This window comes from Callospermophilus lateralis, chromosome 4, assembly GCF_048772815.1.
Source record: "Callospermophilus lateralis isolate mCalLat2 chromosome 4, mCalLat2.hap1, whole genome shotgun sequence".
NCBI lineage: Eukaryota > Metazoa > Chordata > Mammalia > Rodentia > Sciuridae > Callospermophilus > Callospermophilus lateralis.
In genome coordinates this window covers 117,981,553-117,994,178 of record NC_135308.1, presented here as the reverse complement: position 1 = coordinate 117,994,178, position 12,626 = coordinate 117,981,553, and the positions used below count along the sequence as shown (strand labels likewise).

The window sequence follows — 12,626 nt, the reverse complement described above, 5'->3', positions numbered from 1 at the left end:
GTTTGTTATAGAAACACTTTTCTTGATGGGACTGACTTGGGTACCATAGCAAATAAAATAATGGACTTTATGGTCCTTGCTCATAGAAAAGAGGGTGAATTGAGAATTGTATTTAGCACAGCTCTGGGCTGGAGTGGGGAGGAGGGACAGGCCTCTGGCTGTTCTTCAGTGTCTCAGCAGTACGTGGCTGCTCCTCCTACCAGATGTCAGCCTGTCCTAGGGAATTTCTCACCTACATATTCCTGGTGACTGCAATTTAAGAGAGACAAAGAAGAACAAAACAAACAACAGGACTCTCCGGTTCTCCTCCTTTTTTACCAATTCTGGGTGGAACTTTACAAATTGCAACAATTTTCTTGGGGTGGCATACAGCAGCAGAGGTGAACTTGGGAGCTACCTGTGTTCTGTAAATCATTGTTACTGAAATTAGTTTGAAGAGATTATTCATCCAGAAGTTTCAGAAGCAAAAATCTCCAGCCTACTAACTTTTCCCTTCCCATTTTCTCACATTTCAGGTGACCTTGTACAAGGATTCTGACATGGAAGACTTTGGGTTCAGTGTAGCAGATGGCTTGCTAGAGAAGGGAGTCTATGTAAAAAATATTCGCCCAGCTGGGCCAGGCGATCTTGGTGGCTTAAAGCCCTATGACAGACTCTTACAGGTAAGACCTTGGGTGAGATCCTAATTCCTTGCAACTGACTCATGACTGGGGACTTCCTCAAAATATCCCTGCAGATGTGGAGTTCTTTGCTCTCTTGCCTTCAAACATTGTCACCAAGATTACGGAATTATTGAAAATAAACAGCTAAATAAAGAATTGTCAGCTCTAGTAAATTCTATCCCAGCCTAAAGAGTTCTCTGGTTTCTTAACAGTGTTTTGGCTCCAAGCCATCTTTCCCAATCTAGTGCCTATTCTTCAGACTCTACCCATCCACATGGGTCACTAATATCCAACTGTGGCATGTATTAATATGTTAATATTATGTAGTTTTGTCCCTCCAGCTCCCTACCATCTAGTCCTTCCTTCTACTCTTCTTCAGTATAACCTAAAGTATCTTTCCTTGCCAGTATCTTGTCCCTCTCTTCATTTACTCTCTGGCTACAAATGGACTTGCTTCAGGAAGGGCATGTCCTGCCACCACCTGGCTTTCTATCATTGGGACATGAGCCTTATTTCCTATCCAATTATTTGTTTACTTTCTTGCCCACTAAAATGTCACTCCATGAGGGCAGGTATTTTACCACTGTCTCATCAGTCCCAAGAACAATGCCTGTCTCATGGAAAGTAGTCAATGTTGTACAGAAGGACAGAAGCATTTTGGCCCTGAACCTTACAATGCACTATCACCTTTCCCCACAAACCTCTCTCCTATTTTCCCACCCTCTTGCCTACCTACCCAACTCCTACTTAACCTTTTGGCTTCACTCAAATCAGTGATTCTCTACCTTGCCTGAAAAACAGAATTGGAAAAATTTATCCCAATGCCTGGACCAAATCCCAGAACACTGAAATCAGCATCTCTAAGAATGAAAAACAGCATCAGTGTTTTAAAACTCCAGTAAGTGATTTCAGTGAGCAGCCAGGTTGAAAACTACTAACTTAGTTTTCTCCTCAAAGTCTTAATTGACCAATGCTCACATATTCCTAAAGACATATTCTATATTCTATCTAGGATACAATCTTTATCCTTTGGCAGAATTTGCCTTATTCCAATTGCCTGTTTCCCCGTTCATATTCTCCAGCAGATTACAAACTTCTTGAGATCAAGGCTAGAGTACCTTATTCTTCCATTTGCCATGATATGATCCTTCATATCTCAGTATCTCAAACTATATCTGAAACCAAAGAGCTGAACCGTAAAACCAACTTAATGTATTATTATGGTTAGTATAGCTTCATTTGGCAAAGCAAATCCCTGACCTTTGTACAGATTTTGGTAAAAGGATTTTGCAAGCAAAGCAGTAGATTGAGTTGGGCACAGTGACCCACACCTGTAATTCCAGTGGCTCTGAAGGCTGGATCCCAAGTTCAAAGCCAGTTAGTTCAGCAACTTAGCAAGGCCCTAAGCAACTTAGTGAGAGACTGTGTCAAAATTTAAAAAATAAAAATAAAAAAGGGCTGGGGAGGTAGCTCAGTGATTGAGCACCCCTGGGTTCAATCCCTGGTATCAAAAAAAAAAAAAAAAAAAGCAGTTTGTTTGCATCTGTCTTAGAAACATATTCAGCTGGAACAAATCTGTCACCAATAGCTGACTTTCAAAGTCTGAGACTGCCCCTGGTCTGTTGGTTTGTAGGGGTGTATTCCCTGAAGCAAGTTATCTTTAATCAACTACATAGTTTCAATACCAATTCTGGTGGTCATTTTTACATTGGCAATAGAACAATTAGTCTTGTCCTAGGATACTTCATTTTCCATAGGTATTCTAGTAATTCTGTGGACAAGGTACTGAGCTTCTAGGAGTAATCTACTGATTGGAGCTATACCAACTTTTATGAAAGCTGAAATACAAAAGTAGTCTGGATTCAGATTGTGAAGGGCTTTGAATGCCATGATAAAGCCATTTTGGAGGCATAGTAATTTCTTAAACACAGAATAATGACATAATTTGTAAGTCATAAAAGCAATACAATATGATCATGGGTGAATGGGGCCAGACAGGTAAGGAAACCAGGTAGGTGTGGGTAAGACATGTGTTTTTCAGACTCACTGAGTCTTTACAGTGTCAGCACATTCTGGCAGAGCAGCCTGGGAGGAAGTGGACAGGTCACATCTGCTTAGCAGAGATGCTGGAGCAAGATCTAAAGATTCTGGATACTGAAGGTGAGGGTTTATATAAAGTTGATTTATTATAAAGGAGAGAAGCATAGATAGAATTCTGACAATAACAAAATTTAAATGATAGGAAGCAATAAGGCAGGAAAATTATTAAAGGCAAATAGTTAAAATGGTAAGAGAAGCAAATGGAGTGGTGTTAATAAGAACCTAGCATCTGGAGACCCCCCAGCTAAATTGGGGTTCCAGCACCAGGAACAACCCTGCCAGCCAGAAAAAGAAGAGTGTGCATGTTCACAGTGTGCTGTTCGCAGAATACCTCTTTCATCTGGAAATGGCCCAAGGCCTAGTTGTCTGCCCTGTGACACAGGGCACCTTACATGGGAGACTCCTTTCTACTGGCAGAGGCCCTATGTATGGCTCTTGGGGCAGTCCCAGTGTCCAGTTGATGCTGCCTGGCCATCACCCTGGTACAGGGAGCCCACCCTTCAATTCTCTGGGGAAACCCAGCCTGGGACAGCCTCTGGTTCTCCCCATGGAAGGGTCAAATTCAATACACCACCACAATAGGAGGCAAGTTCATGTCTGTTTACTGATAGATCCAGGGCTGGGAGGGCACAATGGGGTAGGTAGACAGTCCAACTGTTCCCAGGTCACAGATAGGTATGAAGGGTCAGGGAGAGAGAGTGACAGGTAGCATTATGCACAAAGGAATAGTGTATGAGCCAACCTATTCCTGTGGGTCGCCCTATTCCCTTGTGTGTAAGTTTGAGCTTAAATGTCTGAATGGTCCATTTAAAGGAAGTGCTGGGGAAAGCAAGGAGCTGGGCCTGCTAGCAGAGAAAGATGCCTCTAGGTTCTTATCTCTGGCCACCAGCCTGAGCTTTTGGATGTGGCCTTTGCATCCCAGGGAAAAGAGTTAAAGGTTGAGAACAAAAAATGCTAGAGGCCAAGGACAATGAGGACTTGACACCATTTTGGGGTTTGACAACAGGGTCATTCTCTAGCAGTACAAGTGACAGGACCAGACTTCAGGAGATGGAGGAGAGAAGGGGAAGTCAAGGAGTGAAAGCAAAATGGAGATGCTTTTAAAAACTCTTGATGGTGGAGAAGAGTGGAAGATGAGCACACATAGGAGCTGAGGAGAGGATGAGAGCTCACTTTTAAGGGTCATGGTTAAGAGCATGGGCTGTGGAACCTGCAGGACTCTGGAATTACAGCCTAGCCTGACCCTTACCAACCACTCCTCTAAAACAAAGCTTTTAGCCCTCTTTCTGCCTCACTATCTTTATCTGCAAATCGGGGTAATATTTAACAACAGGGCCACCTCCCCTGCAGAGGCAATTTGCCTGCTTGGGGAGGAGAGGGTGTGTACTTGTTCCTGCTCTTAGGGGCCTTACAGTTTAGCAGAGAATGATTGTGCACCAATGGCCACATCACAGAATAGTAAGAAAGGGTTGAGGGGATCTTTGCATAGTATGCACATTTAAAGCACCTTTCTGATTCATCAACTTGCTACACCAGAGGTGCACTCCAGGTTTGGGAAACAATGACTGTAACAATGACTCTTCTTGGCCTTTCAGGTTAATCATGTCCGAACTAGAGACTTTGACTGCTGTCTTGTCGTGCCCCTCATAGCAGAATCTGGTAATAAGCTGGACCTGGTTATTAGCAGAAACCCACTGGCTTCCCAGAAATCCATAGAACAGACTCTACCAGGAGGAGACTGGAGTGAACAGAACAGCGCCTTTTTCCAACAGCCTAGCCACGGTGGTAATCTGGAGATGCGAGAACCCACTAATACATTATAGCAACACTTTTATAAAGCAGGACAAAAGACGATATCTACATGGTGCTAAAAATCCCTTTAAGATTTCTGTGACATTTGAAGCACAGATAATCATGTGGCATTAACTGCAAGCACAGGGGTCTTTTAAAATCTCTCTCATGGCTCATGTTCACTTCCCTTTTCAAGCTGAAGATTTCTTTTTAGGTGACCACTATGATATATAGCAGGCAATTCCCTGCCAAGCCCATTGGTAGAGAAAAAGAGAAAAATAGGCTGCCCTCCCCCCCCCCAGAATTAACATCAGAGGAAAATTTTTTACAAATTCATCTTAACGATCACTTTTTAAAAAGAGAAATGTCTGTCTGAAAATATTCTTAATGATAATTTCCTTAATTCACTTTGAAATCAGTTTCTTACTATGAAGTCATTAACATAAGAACATGACCAACATGAAGCTGGCTCTACTAGGGGAACTAGTATTCGGTACACTGCAGGGTCTGCTGCAATGGGAGGGGTACAGGTAAAAAGTTATCTTAAAATGTTTCAGCAATGATGCACGTAGGAGACCATAATAGGTGGTGGTAAATGTTTGCCCAAATATAGGAATGATTTTAACTCTAAGATGTATGCTATTCCCTATGCAACAAATTATCAAACAGGATATGTCTTGTGACCTGTTTTTTTTTTTTAAGGACACATTTTTTAATAGCTAAAAATCTCTGATAATGAAATTAGAGTGTGTAGGAACACTGAGAATTAGTTATATTATCCTATTTTTAAAATTCAAGACTAAGAATTTAAGAGAGAATGAAGATTCTATTAAAATGAGATTCATCTTATTAATAGGCAAATCAAACTCATACTGCTTGACATGTTTTGAAAACTGGTTAATATTGAGGGGTGTACAGCACATGTACTTAAAAATGACACTGGACTATCTTTTGTTCTGAGCCATGCCACTTATGAAAATTGTAAATACATTTTTCACAAAATGCATTGCCAATTACTACCATCCCTCAAAGCAATAAATCGTGACAGTTGCTTTTAATGATTGTTGGCAACTGTTTTCATTTGTTCAGATATTTTGAATAGTACACTAATAACTGTTATTTGGTAAATATTTAAAAAATAGATCTGTATATTGATGGTAGAATGTTGAAACGATTATTTTCCAAACATTTTCATTTTGGTTAATGATTCAAACAACCATTTAGGCAAAGCATTCAAACACTGTGTCCTTTGTTTAAGGAAAAAGTTCACCTTTCTTTTTGTGCAAAGAAATATATAGTTTAAATCACATTTCAGAACCGCCAGGGCAAGAAAGTGTAAGGCAGGATCATGTTAAGGAAGAAAAAAAAGATCATGAGTCACTTAAATATGTATTTTTATTTGTAACAAACAAGTATTAAACTGTAAAGTATTTTTGTACAAATTTAATACTTTAATAGCATGGTATTTATCGTCTATGTATGGTTTTGGGGAATTCAAAACTGTTGCAAATATTTGTATGAAAAAAAACCCTCTACAAATGGAATAAACAGTGATTTTAAAAAGTCAAAAAACTATGACAAGCATTTTTTTTTAGTACACTGAATTCATATTTCAGTGTTCCAGCCTGAGTGTCATACAGTGCTGCTCATCTTTACACAATTTTCACAGGGGAGATGCTTTGCTATACACTTGAAAAGCACTATAGACACATGAGAAGAGCATGGGTTTTAAAATCATACCTGGGTTTGAATTTCAGCTGTGTTACTCACTGGAGGTCTAAAATTCACCTGCCTGAGTCGGCTTCCCCACCTGCAATTCTGAAGGTCATGTCTGCTCCACAGAACTGCTGTGAGAGCTGGGGTCAAGTACAGGAAGAAGGGCTAAAAACACAAAGAGAGTAAAGGGTGCATTTACTTTAGGTAACAAAGATTTCAACTCAAGGATTACACCTGCCCTCAGAGAACATTCCATGCATATACATTGACATTAACTGTTAGCATAATTAAAGTTTGTATATTTTGTCTTTAAAAGAAAAAAAAACTACATCTATAGTCCCAACACAGGCTCCATAAATTCATGTTCATTTATTTCTATACAGTTACATTCAGCATGCTTAGGGTTACATTCTAAAATATGGTATTTTCTAACACATTGCAGAACCCAAAGAATTATTCAAGTTTTTATTGCATTGGATATAGTGTGGCCTAATTTCTGCATAGAGCCAATGATGTATGGTTAGCACTGATGTTGTGAATAAATGCAAATGAGAAGCTGTATCTCATATGAAAGACTCAGGTATCTCAGTTATAACTAACTGATTCAACAGTATAAGAATGGCTGCTAAGAAAGAAAGAAAAATAAAACTCAGTAATTTCAGGTGGTACTTTATGAATCTAGTGACCAGGCCTTTAGGCTATGGTCAGTCCACAAGTTTTGAGGATTCCTCTAGAAACAGCCTTCTGCAAACTGAACTGAAAGGATTCATGCTACCACCCAAAGTCTAGTAGAGGGAACTGGGCAGAAGAGGCAAGGTCTGTTTTTGTATCATTAGGTCAGAATCAGGATGGAGGTTCCAAGGACACAAATTTCAGTTTAGAATAAGGAAGTGATTTCTAACCCTAGATTTATACAGTGGTCATGGCTTCCAGTCAAGACTTTTAGCACTAGCGATGTGTGTAATTCTGATGACTGATGGGCATCCAGGACAGTAGTAAGCTGGACTATATGACCTGGGGAGCACTCTGGAAATTCACGCCCTTAAGTCCTGAGCAAGAGATACTGAACAATTATTGTGCCCTCCACTTGGATAATGAGGCATGGCTCCAGGAGTAGTGTTGCCTCGTGGGGTTGAGTTACACTCACCTGTTCCTTTGTAATCCTACCCATTTGCCCTTTTAGGGATAGATGTCCCCTTGTGAGTCCCCTATATAAGAATGAAGAATTCCAGTGGCTCTCTCTCTTTCCATGGACCCCTGAGGTCAGAGTCAGCCTGGATTTTGAAAAGGTACTTCTGTGGTTTATGTGCTTTCTTTGCCATTTTCTTATGTTACTGGAATAGTCAAATTTCTGAACCCAGCATAGGTCACCAGCTAGGATAGATGGCGATAATGACCCCACAATCTTTCCATGCTGATTAAACTTTATTTGCTTTAAATTCAAATCATGGTTTCCTAGAAGTGTCCTTTGGAACATTCAGTTACAAAGTATTAGTTTTACTGTGTTTTAAGGAAAACAGAATATTTTAAATTTCTTTTTGACAATGTTACACTTTACCTGAGCCCTGTGCTCTGAAATACAGCCAATTAAAGGAATTTTACTTTTATTTCTATAAGTTTGGTAGTAACAGCCCTCTTCCCCACCCTCCAACCTTTGTATTCCAGGAAGTGGTTTATTGCAAAGAAACTTTCTTCTCCATGTTGCTTCATAACTGATTAACTGAATGGTTTGTATCTCGCTGAGCCATCCAGAAAAATAGTAAGCTTCCTTCCCACAGGTCCCTGAACTTTGGCTAACATTCAGCATAAGCCAGCATACACCCCCACTAAACAGCCCTTTCTAAGAGTAATGAAGTCCAAGAGTTAACATTAATGGAATAGAGAAGAGCAAAGTGTAGAGAAAATACTTGAAACTAAAAAGATCAGCTGTTAGCTACACTGACCAAGGAAAGGAGAACTGACTCAAATTATTAATATCAGGAAGGAAAGGGGAACTTTACCACCAACCTTACAAAAATGGAAAAGACTGTAAAGGAATAATAGAATGAACTGGGTGACAGCAGCATAAATAAGATAAAATGGATAAATTCCTAGAGACCCAAACTATCAAAATTGACTTTCTGAAATGGAAATCTAATATAGAATATAAAGTCTAAATAGACCTACAGTAAATAAAAAATATTTAATTAGTACTTTTGAACTCCCTACAAAGAAAAGCCCTAGGCCCAGATGACTTCACTGGTGAATTCTATCAAACATTTAAAGAAAAAATCAGTACCAATTCTTCACAAACTCATCCAAAATGGGAGAGAAAAGAATACTTCTCAATCCATTCTGTTGTGATCACTATTACCCTGATACCAAAACCAGGCAAAGAAAACTACAGATTAGTAACTCTTATGATTACAGATATAATCCTCAACAAAAGACTAGCAAAGTGAATGCAGCAGCATATAAAAAGGATTGCACACTGTGACCAAGTGGGATTTATTCTGGAAAACAAGGTTGGTTTAATATCCAGAAGACTGGTATAGTATCATATCAGCATGACAAAGGACAAAATTATTGACACAATTCAATATCCCTTTATGATAAGCACACACTAGCAACAAAAGAGAACTCCCCATCTAGATAAACAGAAGGGCTTCAATGAAAAACTCACAGCTGACATTGGAGTTGGAAGATACACAAGCAATATACAAAAATAGTGTTTCTGTAAAGTGGCAATGAATAAACTAAAAATAAATTCAAAAAATAATTTCACTTATATAAGTATCAAAAATAACAAAATACTTTGGAATAAACTTAATAAAAAAGAATTGTAACTTTTAAAAAAGTTACACTTTCAGAGTATAACTGAAAACAATTTTTAAAAGGCTTAAATAAATGGAAGAACATTCCATATTCATGAATCATCAGACTTAATATTGGGGCTGGGGTTGTGGCTCAGTGGTAGAGTGCTCGCCTAGCATGGGTGGGACCCGGGTTCGATCCTCAGTATCACATAAAAATAAAAAGCATTGTGTTGTGTCCATCTACACCTAAAAAATAAATATTAAAAAGACTCAATATTGTTGAAATAGAAATGTCCCCCAATTCTGTATATTTCATAACATAATCTCCCATCAAAATTCTAGTTGTCATATTTGCAGAAAGTGACTAGTAGTTCCTAAAATACATATGAAAATGCAAGAAACCTAGAATGACCCAAACTGTTTTGAGAAAACAGCAAAGTTGGAAGACTCATGTTTCTAGATTTCAAAACCAAGTCAGTGTGATACTGGCATATGGACAAGGATATGAATCAGTAGAACTGAGAATTTATAACCTTTCACATTTATATTCAATTGATTTTTGACAAGGGTACCAAGACAAACAATAAAAGAATAATCCCTTCAAGATATGGAGCTGGAACAATTGGATATCCACATGCAAAAGTGCCGCAGTCTGGCTGGGCACAAATCACGAGCCACTCACAGCTTTGTAGATTCAAACAGCAATTCTTTATTCCCGAACTGTCACCGGCACTCTACAAACACGTTCTGGGGAAATCCACGTTCTCCGCCCAAATCCACACCTCCACTGGGCTTCTTTCTCCCAAATATACTCTGAATCCCGTGAGAACTCAAGGGGAACTCAGGCAGCAGGATTCGCCCTATTCCCAGCAGGAATAATCTTCCTAAACCGGGAACGCCCTAAACTCGGATTATCCTAAACCGGGAACACCCTAAACACGGATCCGCCCTGGTCCTTGAGCAAGGTCACCTTCCAGGAGTCCTTCCACTAAGAAACATGGGGGTACGCTGGCAAGGAAATTGTCATACCTACTTGGCTAATGGCTCCCAGCACAAAAGAATGAAACAGGATCTCTACCTCACACTGTATATACAAATTAACTCAAAAATTAATGAAAACTCAGATGTAAGTGTGGGGGGAACAGTGCTATGAATCAAGGTGTCTGATGGCCTTTGGTTGTGGTGCACTTGCACTGGGATTCCCCTGCACAAAAAGTAAAAGGTTAACATTTCCCATTTGCTATGGCGACTCTGGTCCTTGGTCAGTTTGGATAAGCACTCAGAGTTATCAGTTTTGACCTTGAAATGCAGACACTAACTCTTAGGGATAGAGGATTCTAAGCATAGCAAGATCGCCGCACTGTTTTGTCAGCGCTGTAAAGTTCAAGTCTGCTTTGCAGAAACTTTCTCTCAATAACCTTTTGATGACAGAACCTATATAATAAACATGTGGGGCCATCTCTGGGATGCTGTTCTCTATCAGTGTTCAGTTTCCCACCGGATCCCATTTTTCTCTCTCTAAATAGTTGTGTGTTTTTCTTAATCCCCCATTGACCCTCACAAGTTTCTGAATTAACTGTCGCACAGGTCTTGGCATGTTAGAGCTAAAATGATTAAATGCTTAGAACAAAAATAGGAGTAAATCCTCATGCCTTTGGAAAGGCAATAGCTTCTTGGCTGTACACCAAAAGTATAAGCAATAACAACAAAAAATAGATACGCTGGGTGTTAGGGTTTAGACATTAGGTGTCCCCCAAAAGCTCATGTATAAGTCAACGCAAGAAAGTTTGGAGGTGCAATGATTAGGTTATGAGTCTTAACCTAATCAGTGCATTAATCCTTTGATAGGGATTGACTGGGTGGTAACAAGTCAGGTAGGCTGTGGCTGGAGGAGGTAGGTTGCAGGGGAAGCACCTTTGGAGTTTATATTTTGTCTGTGGTGAGGGCAGCTGTCTCTCTTTGCTTCCTGGTGCTATGCCCTGAGCTGCTTTCCTCTGCCAAGCTCCTCCTGCCATGATGTCCCACTTCACCTGGGGCCCAGAGCAAATGAACTGGCCATCAATAGACTAAGACCTCTAAAACCGTGAGCCCCAAATAAATCTTTCCTCCTCTAAAAGTGTTCTTCTCATATCTTTTGGTCACAGCAGCAAAAAAGCTAATCAAAATGCTGAACGTCATTAGAATTAAAGATGTATATTTCAAAGGACACCATCAAGAAAGTAAAAGAGGAGTTAGAGGCTGTAGCTCAGTGGTAAGCACCTGCTTAACATGTACACAACCTCAAAAAATTTTTTTGTGTCTTTTAAAAAGAGACAGAGTAAAGAAAAGAATAAAGTAAAACTCCATGGAATAAAAGAAAAAGTTTACAAATAACTTTTATGATAAAGTACTTATACATAGAATTTATATGGAACTCCTACATCTTGATAACTTAAAGAAACCTAACGAAAAAGCAGGCAAAAGATGTGAATAGATATTTCTCCAAAGAGATATATAAATGACTACAAATACATAAAAAATTTTGGACATCTTTAGCCATAAGGAAATGTAAATCAAAACCTCAATGATATACTACTCATACCCACTAGGATGCCCATTATCAAGAAATTAAGGGCTGGGACGATTGTTCAGCAGCAGAGCACTCTCCTAGCATGCATAAGGCCTTGGGTTTGATTTCCGACATTGGGGGGGAAAAAAGAAACAAATATTGGAGAGAATATGCAGAAATTGGAATTTTAATATTGCTAGGGAGAATATAAAATGTAACTGTTCCTCAAATGGTTAAATATAATTACCAGATGACCCAAACATTCCACTCTGGGTTATATACCCCAAAGAAATGAAAACATATGTCCATAAAATACACTTGTATATGAACATTAGGTGCAGCGTTAGGTACAGTGGAAACCACCCAAATGTCTATCAACCAATTAATTGGCAAATTTAATTTGCTATAGCTATAAATGGAATATTATTTGGCAATAAATGAGATGAGGCACTGGTGTAATAGGATGAAATGTGAAAACATTATGCTAGTGTATTAATCAGCTATTTTGTTGCTGTGACTAAAAGATATGACCAGAACAACTGTAGAGGAGGAAAGGTTTATTTGAGGGCTCATGGTTTCAGAGGTCCTCATCCATAAAAGGTCAGCTTCATTTCTCAGAACTTAAGATGAGGCCAAACATCATGGTGGATTGTGTGGAAGAGGGAAGCAGCTCAAATTATGCTGATTAAGAAGCAGAGTCTCCACTCTCAAGATACAAAATACATACCCCATAGCCACACCCCCAATGAACCACTTCCTCCAGTCACACCCATCCGCCTCCAGCTACCAGCTAATCCCAGTGGGGATTAATTACTGATTATGTTAATGCTATAACCCAATCATTTTTCCTCCAAACCTTCTTGCATTGTCTCACACATGAGCTTTTGGGGGACACCATGTCTAAACCATAACAGCTAGTCAAAGTTGCTAACAAAGGACCACTTATTATATGATTCCATTCATAGGAACTGTCCCAAACAGGCAAACCCACAAAGGCAACTAGATGAATGGTCG

The 12,626-nt window shown here is 39.4% G+C and overlaps 1 protein-coding gene across 5 annotated transcripts in view; it reads left to right on the top strand.

Moving 5' to 3' along the window:
- Positions 1-6,037, top strand: part of Grip1 (glutamate receptor interacting protein 1) — a 629,888-nt gene extending 623,851 nt beyond the window's left edge. For all 5 annotated transcript variants that reach the window (XM_076854834.1, XM_076854836.1, XM_076854835.1 and 2 more), the window contains 2 exons: positions 516-662; positions 4,358-6,037. In XM_076854834.1, coding sequence (XP_076710949.1) covers positions 516-662; positions 4,358-4,585 — 375 coding nt within the window. In that variant the 3' untranslated portion in view covers positions 4,586-6,037. The remainder of the gene's footprint in view (positions 1-515; positions 663-4,357) is intronic.
- The last annotated feature ends 6,589 nt before the right edge of the window (positions 6,038-12,626 follow it).